Source organism: Pavona decussata, unplaced genomic scaffold (genome assembly GCF_977016875.1).
Source record: "Pavona decussata unplaced genomic scaffold, jaPavDecu1.1 SCAFFOLD_46, whole genome shotgun sequence".
Classification (NCBI taxonomy): domain Eukaryota; kingdom Metazoa; phylum Cnidaria; class Anthozoa; order Scleractinia; family Agariciidae; genus Pavona; species Pavona decussata.
In genome coordinates this window covers 1,985,258-2,001,480 of record NW_028145468.1, presented here as the reverse complement: position 1 = coordinate 2,001,480, position 16,223 = coordinate 1,985,258, and the positions used below count along the sequence as shown (strand labels likewise).

At 39.3% G+C, this 16,223-nt stretch overlaps 2 protein-coding genes across 2 annotated transcripts; one reads left to right on the top strand and one right to left on the bottom strand.

The window, feature by feature from the left end:
* Window positions 1-583: 583 nt before the first annotated feature.
* Window positions 584-8,281, top strand: LOC146482438 (monocarboxylate transporter 10-like). The gene is made up of 4 exons (XM_085107284.1): window positions 584-885; window positions 3,508-4,106; window positions 4,833-5,202; window positions 6,079-8,281. Exons 1-4 carry the CDS (start codon window positions 702-704, stop codon window positions 6,414-6,416), a joined length of 1,491 nt encoding a protein of 496 aa, XP_084963410.1. The 5' UTR covers window positions 584-701; the 3' UTR covers window positions 6,417-8,281.
* A 2,123-nt stretch (window positions 8,282-10,404) lies between these two features.
* LOC146482437 (uncharacterized) lies at window positions 10,405-15,080 on the bottom strand. Its single transcript, XM_085107292.1, has 3 exons — window positions 14,266-15,080; window positions 12,597-12,704; window positions 10,405-10,958 (listed from the first exon to the last, which is right to left on the bottom strand). Exons 1-3 carry the CDS (start codon window positions 14,894-14,896, stop codon window positions 10,720-10,722), a joined length of 978 nt encoding a protein of 325 aa, XP_084963418.1. The 5' UTR covers window positions 14,897-15,080; the 3' UTR covers window positions 10,405-10,719.
* Between the last annotated feature and the right edge of the window lie 1,143 nt (window positions 15,081-16,223).

Genomic DNA, 16,223 nt, shown 5'->3' with positions numbered 1-16,223 from the left:
CGGTAACTCACCGGGCCCGATAAGTATATTTTTAAATGTTTTTTCGCCGATTACACAGTGATTACAGACATGGTACTTGGCCAATGTTATCATAGAATTATAAGATTTTAACATTTAGTATTCAAAGCAAACAAAAATTGACTTCTGTTAAGAAACATTTATCACCAAGGCCGGGTGAGTTACCGGGACTTTCGAGAAACGGGTCCCAGCCCCGCACCCTGCTAGCAGAGCCTCTCTTTTGCTTGCTCGAGGAAAGACAAAAGGAGGCTCTGCTCGCGGGGTGCCAGCCCCGTAGCAAGGCTAAAACTGAGGGGGCCGAGAAAATTGGTTAAACAAAACTCCCCCACCCCCCCCCCCCTTATCACCTCCGTCACTCCCCCCCCCCCCCCCCAAAAAAAAGAGACCAACTAGGGAGTTTCTGATGCAACGAGAACATCAAGAAAGCAGTAGGATTAATTTAGGGGGTGTTTACATAATACTAATACGGGCACGAGCTACGGGCACGACTTTCTCGGCATTCTCGGTCCTCGTGCCTAGCCTTCAGCGGCTAAGAGGACCAGGTGGCTCTGGAAACGAGAATGTACGTGACAAAGATAAACATTTTATACTTCCACAAAAAATTTAGTACGTACGACGTGAAGCACGTTCGGCAAATTAGTGGGTCTCTTAAAGAAAGGCATGTATTTCCACCATCACTCTAGATGAGTAGAATCATGACTTTGTGTTGCGGTAACGTTCCTTCTCACAAACAAGACAGCGTTTGGTCGTGGTTGATATGTTGCTGTTCAGTAATATGCATGATTCTCACTGTTGGATTTGCCTTCGCTTTGGGTGTACTTTTACCGGTGTTCATGGAGTCTTTTAACGAAAGCCGGGAGCGAACAGGTAAGGTTAAGTACTGATATAAGCTGGTCGGCGCGGCCGGTGTCGAAATCATCCAAATACTAAAATAAAGAAGTTAATGTACTATACTAATTGCAGCCCTGGTTTCAAAGAATTGACGACAGCTCCGGGATGTTAAATGTACTTTGAACTTCTGTGGATAAACAATGAGTCAGTATGTTCGAAGTCCATATTTAATTGAATTTTGTTTTTTGCATTTGTAAGTTTTATTTTTCCGCTCCAGTTTACGAATAAGTTAAGCCTGAGTAAACAAAAGTACACGGAGAGCAGAGGGGCGAATCTACAATCATCGAAAAAATTCTTGGGAAGATTCCAAAGTTCTACTTCGATTCGACCGTCCTCCCCTCCCCTGTTTCAATGTTGAGCTTCAAAAGTGCAGTGAATCTTTACGTGTATATGAATTGTGGGGAATCCAACATTGAACAGGGGGGCAGGGGGGAAGGGGAACCGACAAACAAAGGCCTCAACATACGAAAGTAATAAATGTGTCGATGTCTTTATTTCATACCCACTTTCTGTTGCCTTGTTGAGTAACCTTCCCAAAACATTTTTTCGATGATTGTAGTTGAACTCTTAAGATAGAAATTATGGTAATTAAGCTTAAAACAAAATTTATAAGCTTGATAAAGAAAGGGAAGCTTAACTTATATGTTGTAGTTAATTTATCTCAGTTAATTTTTAGTTTTCCTTTGTTGTTATGGATGTTTTCCTTCGTTTTACACTCATTACCATCCATAACAACTAAGGGAAACTAAAAATTAACTGAGATAAAAAATTAAATGTAAAAGCAAGGCTGATCGGACAGCTAAAATAATTTTATTGCCCAATATTTCGGTTAGACAATACTAACCTTCTTCAGGGGCTGCAGAAAGCTAAGTAAAAATTGGAAATAAACGGTTACAATATTTATTTTTTTAGCTGTCTGTTCAGCCTTGCATTTAATTTTACGTTTTATTCCACATTGCTGATCCTGATCTACACAAAGATCCGGCTACACTTTGCTGCTGTTTGTACAAGTGGTCCCTGCACTATTCAAGAGGAACCATAACAAAATTAACTACAACATATAAGCTTAAGCAGACGTCAGACAGCAATGAGTAAAAATATAGGTTAATTCTGGGTAACATAGTATCATATCATTGTAGTAGGTTTGTTCCGCATTGCATGTGGAATATCTTTCATTAACTGTAACAGTATGGCAAAAGCTATTAAGAATAATGCAACATGCAGTCTTTCAACCTTTTTATTTATTTATTTTTTATATGCATGCTGGACAAGATTAATTTTTTGTCATCAGTTGAGCTTGCACTCACATCCGTCATATTGGAGGAACAAAAAAAAAAAATGGAATGAATTTCCTTTGAGAAATAAATTTTATTTCTATGAAATTATGTTTTTTTGTTGTTGTTGTTCTGTACCGTGAAATACCTAGGCTACTGCCTAGGCCATCCTTGGAGACCAAGTGGCAGATAATCAGGATGGGACAAAAATTTCACTGAAGTTAAGGTGCTTTGGCCCCTGAAATCTTCTCCATTCTGGCTACCTGTCCGAGATCTCGGTCAAGGATTTACAGTCCCCTATTTTTCCATGGGATTTTCAAGACTTGTACAGTTTGATGGAACTCTCGCCATCTTGGTTTTGTAAAGCGCAACCTAGGGAGAGTGTCTAAACTACCGAGGGGGGCCATAGTCAGGGTACATTTACGTTGAGTGAGGGAGGAGGAGCGAAAAAAATATCCCTATTTTTCCCGTCATCTCCCCACCCCTGCTCCCCCCAGTAGTTTAGACACTTTCCCAAGTTGTGCTTGCCTTCACAAACCAAGATGATGGAAATTCAATCAAAGTGTGAGTCTCAAAAATCACATGGACAAATAGGGGACTGTGAACAGTCTACTTTTGACATAACACCAACAGTTTTGTTTATTTATTTATTTATTTATTTATTTATTTATTTATTTATTTATTTATTTATTTAATCTATTTATTTACAATATGTAAGTCGCTCACTCAATGCTTGATCTGTATTTTGGATTGCACATAGAAACTGATTTACAAGTGATTGGCTTTTGTTGACTGTGATGGGTAAATCATTTATGAATGTGTTAAAAATTACATTCTCAGCAGCTAACCCTCATTGGTGTAGTGGTTATGGATATAAGAAATGAAGCAAACAACTCGGGTTGGAGGCTTACACTGTTTTGATTTTTCCTTCTTTTTCTCGTAAGTTTGCGAAGTAAGTTGAATTTTCAGTGAATTATTCCAAGTCAGTTTGAGAGATGGAAACAAGTTTTAAAGGGGAAGTATCACGCAAATTTGCTGTCGTTTCAAAACCCAACCCCTATTTGCGAAAGGGAGGGACTTATAAGCGGAACAAATTTTTGTTTACAAATAGATGGGCCTATAACTAAGGGTGCTATTAAGCATGGAGGTGGGGGCTTATTAGCAGGATTTGAGGGTATGACTCTTCGCTACAAATGAGGAAATCGGAGGAGGAAATGAAGGGCAAGGAGAACGTGAACTAATTTGGCTGGTTTTTTGAGGTAACTTTGTTTTGAGTTCGTTACTAACAGATTCATTGTTTTGTTAACTTTATTTTCTCCCATAGCCTGGGTAAGCTCTATCACATTGGCGATATTTCTGTTCCTGGGTCCTGTGATGGGCGCCTTCGTGAACCGTTATGGATGCTGTGTTGCGACCACCGTAGGATGCCTGTCATGTGCAGTTGGTCTCTCGCTGGGCTCCCTAGCTCCAAACATCATGGTTCTCTACCTCGCCTTTAGTGTACCCTTCGGACTGGGCATCTCCTTCGTTTACATTTCTGCACCTGTGACTGTCACTCGGTATTTCACAAAGAGGCGATCGGTTGCGCTAGGGTTTGTCACAGCGGGCCAGGGATTGGGAACGATGATCCTTGGCCCCACTTTGCAAGCATTAGTAGAGGCTTTTGGCTGGAGAAACACATTTCTAATAATGGGTGGCGTGTTGGCTCTTGCATCTTTGACTGGGTTTCTTCTAAAAAGTGATGATCAAGATTTTGCCTCTTCCAATTCATCAAAAGACTCTGCATCTTCATCAAGTCAAGGCACTAAGAACTCCAAGAAGTTTAGCTGGAATTTTTCTGTTTGGGAAAACCCCAGATTTCTTGTGCTGTTACTGGTAGTTGGTTTTACGAACTTTTCTCGTATGATACCGTATGTACATCTGGTGAGTTGCTAAAAGTACAGTAGAGCGTTTCTTAACACGCGGCAAAATGTGCCAAGATGAATTTTGTCATGCAGAATTTGTTGGTTCAACAATGTTGGAACATTTATCTCCCCATTTCAGTTGATGGTTGTTTGATGAATAATTCAATAACTCATTTGTTGTAATACAACAAATGCTGTACGCACAACAGTGTTGGAACGTATAGCCGCAAACTCTTGTCTATGGAAACCAGTGCTATTCACGCAATGGACTAATCAAATAAGACATTACCTGTGCTCCTATCAGGAGTTGAACCTAAGACCTTCCGATTACTAGTTCGGATGTTCTACCACTGAGCTACAGGAGACTCGTGGGAGCTAAGGCCATTAAACTAGATTCACTGATGGGACAAGCAGAATGGTGTATTATTCAGCTGTAGCAGTATGCAGGATGTTTGTCCCATGAACCTAGTTTAATGACCTTAGCTCCCACGCGTCTCCTGTAACTCAGTGGTACAGCACCTGAACAAGTAATCGGAAAATAAAGGTCTTAGGTTCGATTCCTGATAGGAACACTTGGATTTCCTTTTCTCCGAGTATGCCTGTGTCACTCACTGAATAATATACCATTCTCAATGTGAAGTCTGTTTACCCTGGGGAGAAATTCTTTTTTGCCTCGTCACCTGACAGGCTTTCCTACCTTTGCACAAACAGAAAATTGAGATGGCAAATGTTTTTTTTTTTGCAGATGAAATACTGTGATGACCTTGGAATCCCCGCAGACAAGAGCGCCACGCTTTTCTTGTTTGTGGGATTATTTGCAGCGACTGGGCGTCTCGTAGCTGGGTTTCTTTGCGACCTCAGTTGCATAAAATCACTCTTTCTTTACCAGGTGGCCGTTCTTGTGTTTGGGGTCTCGACTATGCTACTGGTTTTGGCAAAAACGTACTCTACCCTGGTGGCCGTGATTATTTTTTTCAGCTTGGCGGATGGGCTGATGGTATCGACCTATATTATTGAGCTGTTTAAGTCCGTGAGGGAGTCTCAAAGAGCTTCGGCTCTCGGGTTCTGTTTGATGGTGGCTGGCGTTTTCGTGTTTGGTGGCCCACCTTTGTCAGGTGAGTAGTTGGTAGCCAAAAAACGGGTATTAGGAGGTATTATACAAAACCTAACAGAAATACTGGGGATAGCACAGGGATGGAAAAGCATCCCGTTCAGTGTGGCAGTGGATTGAGGGGAGTAGTAATAATCCTTGTCAAATCAAACGCACAAAACGTCTTCCCAATAGACCTTTGTCACTCGGTGGCCATATTGAGTCACAGGAGAATAAAAAGCTTTGTTTTTGCACAGTAATCCTCGCCCAGACGCCAATTTAGTGCGAGGCTTGCCATGCAAAAACAAAGCTTTTTATTCTCCGGAGACTCAACATGGCCGTCAAGTGACAAAGGTCTTACTACCCTTTCAGGGATAAAAAAAATGAGACGGTATGATCATGAAATGGTTGTGCTCATGCGTTCGTGGAATATTGATTTAATACTATATCTTATACTTTGATGTATTTACAGCCATTGTCTCTCCCCTGCAAATAATAGGCCAGTTTCGAGTTGCTGTGAACCTCATTATGAAAACTAGGCTCAGTGCAAAACTTTTCATATGAGAATTAGTTTTGTTTCCATATGAATGAAAACTAATTTTCATAATAAAAACTTTGCACTTAGCCTCGCTTTCATAATGAGGCTCAAAGTAACTCAGGGCTAACCACGCTATTCCACAATTAAGAGTTAACCAAGGTTTTTATCTCGCTTGTTAATGTTTCTAAAAGCTAAAAACCAGAAATGTTTTGGAGAAAGTTAAAATATCGATTAGTGTTTAAACTGGCTTTATTTCATCGTGGGATGAAACTCACCCCGGGTCTCATGTAAACGCAGCCTTAGCCTAATCAGAGTTTGAATAACGCGCGGGGCCCTAATAGCCGTTTTGTATCTATAACCCAGGCTTTATAGCGGACAAGTTTGGAAACTATGTTCCTGCATTCCTCATGGCAGGAGGAGTGGGAGTCATCGGTTCATTTATCCCTTTTGCTTTTCTGTGCATCAAAAGTAACAACGACCATGATCGACTGCATTACCTCGAAAAGCTTATGGACAAGGAACAAGATAAGATGGCAAAGAAGGAGATCAAAAGCGATGATGTCTCGAAAACAATTTCTTTGGTTACATTAGAATCCTCTAGTCCTGTAACTGTAAAGACTACCACTATTCGTGCCAAGCATAAAAGGCCGGTTTCATTTATATGGGCCATGGAAAGTCCATTTAACCCTTCGCCTCCTTGAGAGTGTCAGAGTTTAAAATTGGCCATTTCCGAGTTGCTTTCTACCTCATTATGGAAGTAAGGCTAAGTGTAGAGTTTTCTCATGAAAATTAGTTTTCATTGGTATGCAAACAAACTAATTTTCATATGAAAAACTTGGCACTTAGCCTCGCTTTTATAATGAGGTTGACAGCAACTTGGAAATGGCCTATTCATATTTCAACCTAAAAAAGATTTGTAAGAGCTGTTTCTAAATGAGTGTTGAAAGTAGTTCACGTTTGCTTTGTTTTTGGCTTACTACATTCTCTGAATGATTAGCAAACCTCGCATCGCATTCCCAACCAACTCGCTTTCCCGCGCTTGGCGACACAGTATTTACTTCTATTTCTGATCATGATTGGTCCATTTTGTTGTTCATGTCTGCTGTGATTGGCTAGAGAAATTACTTTAGAAACCGCTTTAAGGACGGTGCCTACTTCTGTTACTACGCATACCTTCTGCGCATCTCGAGATACTCGGGTTTGCTATGGGTGGTGCCTACTAATAGAGGAATATTTTTGCGCAGTTTAAAACTTTGGGGCGAAAGCAGAACTGAGCAAATGCTCTTGGTATCCGAAATGAAAATTTGGGGTAACCATGCATTTTTCAGAGATAATAAAGCTTCAATTTGGAAAAAAATGCCATACATTTCTTTGTATATTCATTTTTACTGCTTTTTAGAATAATTGTTGCTTATTTATCCGGCTCTGAAAAATGCGTGGTTACCCCCAATTTTCTTTTTGGATTCCAGTAGCCCTTGCTAAGATCTGCTTTTCCCGCACCGTCCTTAATATGTAACAGTAATAATTTTGATGGTATATTGTAGCGGTGTAAATGCAATGAAAATCAAAATCAATTTTATCTTTTTACTATATATTATTAGCAAAGATTTTTCGATATATTAATATATTTTGATATGTTTCGATAGACAAGCAACTATTTTATCACTGATAACTTTATTGCCAAGTAACTAGCCATTGAAAAATAAATTATTTATTTTCTGATGATTTAAGAACTAAAGTTAGGATAATTTGCCTAAGTTATTTTCCAAATTAGTAATATATATTATGTCAAGGTACAGTTAAAATAGATAGCATTAGTATTATTTAGTAGTTAATATTAGTTATTTACAGTCAAGATTAGCTAGAAGGAAACATTTTACATTGTAAGATGGATTAGCTTGAGGTAAACGTTTTACAACTAGGATGAATTAAATGATTAGTTTTGTCAGAAATGGGTAAATAGGTTAGCTGTTATAAAGTTTGTAATTTCGTTTTGAAATGCTGTAAATTGAGGATGGAATAACCTAACAGCACTCCTTAATGAATTTATTGTATTGGATTTCATTGCATTGTATTGTGTTGATTGTATTGTATTGTATTGTATTGTATTGTATTGTATTGTATTGTATTGTATTGTATTGTATTGTATTGTATTGCATTGCATTGAATTGCATTGTATTGAATTGTATTGTACTGTATTGTGTTGTATTGCTTTGTATTAAATTGTATTGTATTGTATTGTGTTGATTGTATTGTACTGTGTTGTGTTGTGTTGATTGTATTGCATTGCATTGCAATTAGTATACTATTTTCTAAACTAATTGCATTGCACTCTCGAAATTGTCAGAAACGTGTTTGTAAATAGGTTAGCGTTACTTTGTTATTTCGTTTTGAAATATTGAAAATTAAGGATGAAAAATTTAACAACACTCCTTAATAAATTTATTGCATTGCATCGTATTTAGTATACTATGCTCTGAACTAATTTAATTAAGACAGACTTATCAATGTATGTGATCATTGCGACTGGAAATAAAACGAAGTTCGTCGAAGTTTATTCCCGGGACAGATCAGTATCGTGTTCACGTGGAGTTTAGTTTTTTTTGTTTTTAATTTTTATCCCGGTGCTGCGTGATATATCGGAGACTAACAGGTCCAGCGAAATTGGAGATTCTACAGAGCTACATGCTATGTACCTGACCATATATTTATCTTCTGATCCCGGCAAGGTTGTTCTACACAAATGTTTTGTAGTTTGAATGTGTTAGTCTTTTAACAATAGCTCTCGAAATAGACATTCATAAATAGCATAACTTGGACTACCCTGAAAACTCCAGTTCTCGTTTCTGGTCTTTAAACTGTCGATCAATCCGAGTTTTTATTGGACACCTGCTATTTGCTTGCATGGTCGTGCAAGTATATATAGGTTCTTCTTCTATTTGATTGAGCATTCGAACTTGTGGCTCGGTTTAGAAAAGTCGGAGTTAGTCAGTGACAGTTGGTTAAGAGGCTGTTGTAGGAAGAGCACTACCATTAGTTAAGAATCAATCAATCAATCAATGTTAATTTAAAAAATGAGAAGTGGCTTACTTGCCCCACAAACTCCGAGCTCCAGCTAGTCGAGGCGGAGCAAGACGAACACAAGAAAATGACAAGTACAAACTCCTAAGACACTAAGTTTTACATGGTAAAACAGATTTCAAGTATTTCGCAATAATTGTCTGATATACTAAAAGAAGAGCCCGTAATTTTATATAAGTACAATGATTTTAACGTTGACATGCAATAAGTACAGTGATACCGCTATCTTGGTACAAACTATTAAGACAAAGTTTTACATACTAATACTAGCACTGCTCGTATTGTAACTAGGAGATGTGTCAGACCTGTTCTCGGAAGAGACACGCTCTGGTTCGACTCTCTGAAGCGACCACCTCCCGTAAGCGACCACTAAATCTTGACATTTGGGGTGGTCGCTTACGGGAGGTTCGACTGTATGTAACTCTCATTTAGCCAACAAATTTGCCGTTGTGGAAAAAGATACAAAGAGGACGTTGTACACGTGAACAGTTGTTGTTGTGGGTACACTTTGCAGGTTTTTGAATGGTCTTCAAAACTTGCAACACTCCGCGTGCTGTGTTACATTAAAATTATCGTCAGAAAATTCAATGCCGGTCCCGTTTAACGTCACCTTAACTGAACCGGGGGGGGGGGGGACTCCCATATAAATGTGACGGTGGTGATCGTCGTACCTTTTAGGGGCTTAGTACCCCTTAGAGTGTTAAAACTTAAAATGACTTCCGTCAGAGGTATGGTGGTACCTGTTAGGGTATTGAACCGAAACATGTGAGAGGACGTAAATCTCAGTCAACTAATTTGGTACCTCTCAGTCGGACCACGCCCACAAAATATAATTTTGGTACCTCTTAGGTAACTTTTCAAAATTTTCGACGATCACCCCTGTCACCCTTTATATCTCCCCCACCCCGGAATCTTGAACTTGTAGCGTTATTGCGCTGCAAGTCACGAGAAAAATCGCTTCCTGTAACAACGGCTTTAAAATATTTTTGGTTTTCACATGACGTCATAAAAAACTGAAATTCATAACTAAACACAATTTTGGGTTTTTATCTTCATCACATATAAGAAAATCTAAATTTTCATGGGCTTGCTTGTTTTCAGCAGGATAGCATTCTTTGTTTTGAAAATAGAGCAGTTTGAATTTTAGATTTTTGCGCAGTGCGTGACAGAAGGATTGCTGCTCTAAACATGTCACGTACATGAAAACATCGATTCGCCTCGTGTTTTTTTTTAGGTCTGATCAGCTAACATGTAATAGAAGCGTTAATGTCAATGTGTGAAAGTTCAGCAGAGAGAAGAAAGGCTTTGAAATAGCCAAGGTAAACTCCAGATGTTTTTGCTGGTTTCCGGCCGCCATGTTGGTGCCCATCAGACGGGGCACCAACATGGCGTCCCATACTAAACTCTGTAATTTCCGTGGTACATTTTCTTGAATAACTCGATTAGGAGATATCGCACAGCCCTGTGGCTTTCACACGTTGTTTATGTATCACTCTTCTACAACATATCAGTTTCTTAACTTTATCTATTGAATGGTTGAGGATTTTATTTTTTCACTTGCGTGACGATGTGTGAGGTGAAAACCACCTATTTCAAACTATTCGCAAACATTTGTTTTAAGTTACACTTGTATAGAGCGGTTTTCAATTGAGTGTCGAAAGTAATTTCGCGTTTGCTTTTGCATTACTACGCTCTGTGATTGGTTAACAAAACTCGCGCCACTTTTTCAACCAATGGGAATCCAAACCAAAATCAACCGTGTTTTGGCCGCCCGCGTTTTCCCGCGCTTGGCGCCCGTTACATGTACTTGCTTCGAATGCTGATTGGCTCGTTGTGTTGTTTACGTCTGTTGCTATTGGCCAGAGTAATTACATTGGTTTTGGTTTTGCGACACTCAACTGGAAACCGCTCTATCTCGTCACATTACTTGGGCCTATTAACGTCAAAAACAACAGTCATCATTCCGAAGTATGTGGGAGCACACCTAGCTAGGAAATGAGATGTAACGCTTCCGCCTGCCTCGATTTCCTTTTCCAAAGCACCATGAAGGACTTGTAAGCCCCTTCTACAACAAGACCTTGCCACAGGGTCATCTTTAGCTACTCTCTGAAGCCAAGGATAACACTCGCTTGCAATCCAAGGGCGGCTCTCTTCCAAATTACCTGAAATGAATTATTCTGATACTTAGATAAACTTACACTTCTGAGAATGTAAAAATTGCTTTACAGCAGTTTAAAACTTTTGAATTCTTGCACTAGTTTTTCTATCGTATCGTGAGAAATAAACGTGCCATTAAATTGTCTAGTAATATGTGTGAAACAAGTGGTTGCGAATCCCATGCAAGACTGTCGTTCTTCACAAACTTCAGTGTTTGTTAAATCACAGGTTTACAATTCTCGTCTGTCTCTCGCTTGAACGAGGCTGAATTTCTGATAAAATCACTTCTTGTCGCACCCTAGTCTTAACAAACCTCACTTATGATTGGCTTACAACTTTCACTGGCGATGCTATCAACTTGGTTGTCTCACTAAGCCTGAATCATTTCCTACTTATGTCAGTCAAAGCTTTTGAACTGTCAAACTCAATTGCTTATTGATTCTCTTTTATCATGAAATGTAAAGATAATCAAAAGGCACAAGACCTAGAAAGTTCTGGCAATGTTCAGGCTACTACTTAGGACAGACTGCTTATTATTGAAGATTTCATTTTTGTTTTCATGAATTATTTACAAAACTTGCGGACACGGGTCTGGGCTAGTTATGCTACACTCAATCATTTTCATTACATTCAAACAGCTTGTACGAATTCATAGAACTTCTTAACTATATTTGCGTTCTGGCAGATAATCCATTTCAGACATCGTTCAATAAGGAAGGACAGCTCTTTGTCAGTGTTCGTTATTGAGCTTAGTCCTTTCCTTAACTCCTCATGGTAGCCTCCGAGAAAGTCGAAAACAATATTGATTTGTTTAACGCTTGTGTTTTTATAAAGTTGTTTGATGCCTGCACGTAGTTCTGTGTATTTCCCTGTTTCTTAGCTGTTCTGTCCGCAATTGTACCAACTTGGCAGACAGTGCCTTCAAGTAGTGTCCAATTATTAGTCTGTTTGTTGTATACTGCCATGTCTATTTTATTTCCTCCATCTTCTGGTGCCTTTTGAAGTTGGAAAGGTACATCCCATAGAATCTTCACGTTTTCATTATTATTATTATTATTATTATTATTATTATTATTATTATTATTATTATTATTATTACAAGCCTCATTTGCCCTCCTGAGATCTGCGCTGCTATGCTTGAGAGGCTCACGTTGTACGCGAAGAGCACCGCTGAAGATTGCAGATACCGACTTTGAAATCGATAAACAACTGGCTAGATTTTAGGATGAGAACAAATTTCTTAGGTTTTTTTTCCCTTTCTTTTCTTAATTTTCGTAAATTTAGTTGTTTTTAATGACCGATATAATCCGCTCATATTTTTAATAAGAGTTGTTTTTTCGTCATTAAGGACCGTATTTTAACTTCCGAATATATTTTTAGTGATGATGTGATGATATGATTTTTTATTACGAATTTTTTTTATAAAAATAAATTATTATTATTATTATTACTATTATTATTATTATTATTATTATTATTAATATTATTATTATTGACTGTTTTTTACTGTTTACTGTTCGGACAATCTTTCAGTTTGGGAATTATCCTCTGATACCAGCTTCCTGAAAGGGGTTTATTTGCCATCCAAGGCGACGATAGGTTTTTTAATATCAAATGACGGGCGGGAGACAACTGTCACTTACCTAATCCTTTTTCCATGTTTTCATCATGAGGAACACCTCTGCCCCACATCTCACATAGCCTGTCAAATTCGTCTGCAATTTCTATTGGTTTCAAATTCCAATCAGGAGCTGAAAATAGAGACAGCAAGATTGTTGGACCAATTTATGTCGGTCACTTAATTGCGTTCGACGTAGAAAGATCGAACGCACTCCTAATACAGATTGGAGTCGAGATTGTATGGGACAATCAACGAATGAATGGATCTTGGGACGCGGCCGTAGATTTTGCAGGGAGCGGATGACGTCATCACGAACTTGGCAAAGGAGAGAGAGCCTGGGATTGAGAATATATAGCCGAAAGCGGACCACGAGGTGATAGTCAGTTATTTTTCTTTCACAGCTCTCCTCTCGCGCTCGGCTAAATAAACGCCTGTTGTGCAAGCTAATAATTTAGAAAATGGCTGAACACATATTTATTCGAGAGAAAAAAAAAAGTGGGCTTGGCAACTTATCTCGCTCTTGGGGAGTATTCCGCAGTTCATGTCATGTGATATATTTCATATATTTTCTCTTCCATTTATTGACCTAACGGTACATCCGTAAGTACTATACTCGATCACAAGCTGGCCCGCTGGTATCACATAGGTCACCCGTCCGAATTCCCGTTCCAGCCTTATATAAGATGTAATAGATCAAAGACGAGAAAGCGTGTTTCATCAGAGAAGTAGCTTGAAAAAGTAGGTTGAAGTAGATTGAAAAGTAGATAGGTCTTATTACGGTTTCCGACGCCATTTTGACGAGTAGGCAAACAGGCTTGAAATAACAGTGTATGTATGAAAATCCGATGTCAAATAATTTTCATAAAACATCGCTTCTGAAAAATTCATGAATTGGAAACTTTTGGCACCATGAAAAGGATTTTAAGAAAAAAATTGGAGGGATGTAGCTGTACCAGAAAGCGTCCAGTCGTGTTTGGAACTTTCCATACATTTCCCTTTATTTTTTCCCGCCTTAATTAATGACGTCGTTGTATCGATGAATTACGCGGGTCACATCATTCCACATTACCGAGTGCAACTTTCTCCTTCAGATAAGGAAATTTAGATATTTTGGTCGAAAATAGACTCAGGTTTTGGAAATTTTGGAAAACTGGCGGTAAAACTACCATCAGACGCTATAATCTGGGCACGCAACCCCACGTGTTGCATGTACCAACTTGTGACACCCCTCACGCCATAAACCCGCGCGGATACACGCAAATTTGCGTGGCGTAACTACCTTATATGGAAAGTCCAGTTCGGTTTCGACAAAATTATATAATTGTTAAATATTTTGAATGCAAAAATATCATTTTATTACTCTGTACATGTTTTAGTACGTTCCTCCCTCTAAGCTTATTAAACTAAAGCTGTAAACTAAAGCATTGGGGACAACTTCAGGCAATTCTCCTGGCTGAGTAGAAAATACTAAACCTTAAAGTACAAATGTAAAAATATATTCTCTGCAATACTGATAAACTTAAATTTTATTTGAGAAGTCAGTTTCAACCATTTATTTCAACTTGGTGGTAAGTCCAAGGTTGGGGAGACGGGTTAGGGCCGACCATCGTCTCAAGCTTATAAGTCAAAATGGCATTTCGTTACGGTCTCCATCCCTGATAATGGCTACTGCTAACGTCTAATACACATACCTGGCATATAGCGAGGAATGTCACAATCTGACTTGTGTCTGTGAGACAGGTCTCCACTAATGACCACCGCTACTCGCTCTTCAAGAGTTGAGATAAATTCATGGAGTGCTTTGCCCATGTCTTCAGCCGGTCCACCATCCGTGAAGCTGATGATTATATACTTTATTTTTCCGGAATCGACATTTTTTTCCACAAACCACAAAGGTACTACCTCGCCCCACTTTAAGGGCGCGTCATCGCCGGTAAATGTGACTATCCCATCCGCTTTGCAATCCCGCTTTTGTACAAACTCGATAAACTGAAGAGAGAGCTCTAGGTCTAGGGTAATGTCGAGTTCTCGAAGGTAGCTTTTCCACATGACTTCTCCTTTTGCACCTCTCGATACGTACACACCAAATGCAGTAGACGTAAGGGTGAGACCATGAGGGGTGAAAAGAACCACGACATCGGGGCTCATCTTGGCTACAAGATCGCCCGCTCGCTCGCAGGAATTGTACAAATCGGAGAATTTTCTCATGAGGTCCGGTGGCACCGAGACGTCATCGTCGGAAAATGCTGAGGTCGGTAAGTTGGGGTCACCATCAAGGAAGATTGCCCCATGAGGTAAAATCGCGGCTCCGACTAAAACCATTTTGACTTGACGATCAGACTGAATATCCTAACTCCTGACCAAATTATTAGCCAGTCAGTTTAAAATATGGTATAAAAACACGGATTACGGATTCAGGCCTTGTTTGCGTCTCATGATGGTCACAATGGTGATGGTGTTGACCATCTGATGGAGGGTGATTGTGTGTGGGAGGGGTGGGATGGGGGGCTACTTCCGTGCATTGGCATCTGTTGGACATTGCAATCCCCCTTACCCCCCTCCCCTCCCCCCCCCCCCCCGTGTTGATATGATAACTCTTTCACTTGCAAACAATGTCTACTTTCTGTGGCCCAAACAAAAAGGCAGTAATTTTCTCATCCAACCTAGGACTTGTCTCGAAGAAGGCAGCACAATATAAAGTTAAAGTTTAATGTCTCGTGACTTTCATGCTTTCTTGTACCAACTCGTTAATTGTCTATCCATCGATATGATGCCTTAGGCAGTATATCGTTTACACCGCCTTGGCACTTTTCTTATGCCAAGTTGCCTTATTTTTACAATTACCCTCTTTTAGATCAAGTTGCTTCATAATTTACCTTTCGTTTTACAGCAGTTCGCCTTTTGTCTTACATCATCTGCCGTATTTTACACCAACTCGTGATTTGAAGTCGCCTTTTTGTGACATCAACACGTTTTTTTTTTCGCTTTACGTCGCCGCTTGTATCTTTGAATCAACTCGTGATTTCCACATCAAATTGCAGTTCTTGGCCACGAGACTACCTAACAAGGGGGCTTCCCGGAAGCGAGGCGCTTTCCGAATTGAACGGTATTTTCAAAACAGATCCGTTCCATTCACACCCGAGGTAGTCAACAGATAAAATTGATAATCGATAATATTCAATAAAAAGCGATAAAAATTACTTAATCATATCGGATATCGATAAAAATCGATAAAAGGGTTTTTTACGAGGAATCAATAATTATCGATTTTTCAATTAGTGTTATGGATTTTATCGACAAATATAGAATTTCTCCATACTAGGTTATCTTACAATTTGTCGAAACGATAACGATCAAATTAGCCAAGACTCTGGACTTAGAGCCTCAACAAGTAAGAATGATTAGTTTTAGCAGCTCTCGTAAGCTACTAAGTTTTCTAGCCAAACTGAAGTAACACAAGTAGGAATGGCGGAATGGAATGGTATTTTCCGGAACGTTAGGACAATCTCGCGGGATACACCCAAAATTCGGAAATTTTATTCTGGAAAATTTCTTTTCCATTCGATTCCTCCGAAGCGAAATTTTCGGAATTTTGGTCTAATGGATAGAGTCCCACCGGAAATCCAGGGATTTAAAACCCAAAAATGTG

What these genes read in the sequence shown, in the direction of transcription:
- LOC146482437 (XM_085107292.1), bottom strand. Translation starts at nt 14,896, where the DNA reads ATGGTTTTAGTCGGAGCCGCGATTTTACCTCATGGGGCAATCTTCCTT. An exon ending in CATTCCTCGCTATATGCCAG is followed by an intron (nt 12,705 to 14,265) that starts GTATGTGTATTA and finishes CTCTATTTTCAG; the next exon opens with CTCCTGATTGGAATTTGAAA. An exon ending in AAACATGGAAAAAGGATTAG is followed by an intron (nt 10,959 to 12,596) that starts GTAAGTGACAGT and finishes AATTCATTTCAG; the next exon opens with GTAATTTGGAAGAGAGCCGC.
- LOC146482438 (XM_085107284.1), top strand. Translation starts at nt 702, where the DNA reads ATGAGTAGAATCATGACTTTGTGTTGCGGTAACGTTCCTTCTCACAAA. An exon ending in CGAAAGCCGGGAGCGAACAG is followed by an intron (nt 886 to 3,507) that starts GTAAGGTTAAGT and finishes TTTCTCCCATAG; the next exon opens with CCTGGGTAAGCTCTATCACA. An exon ending in TGGTGGCCCACCTTTGTCAG is followed by an intron (nt 5,203 to 6,078) that starts GTGAGTAGTTGG and finishes TCTATAACCCAG; the next exon opens with GCTTTATAGCGGACAAGTTT.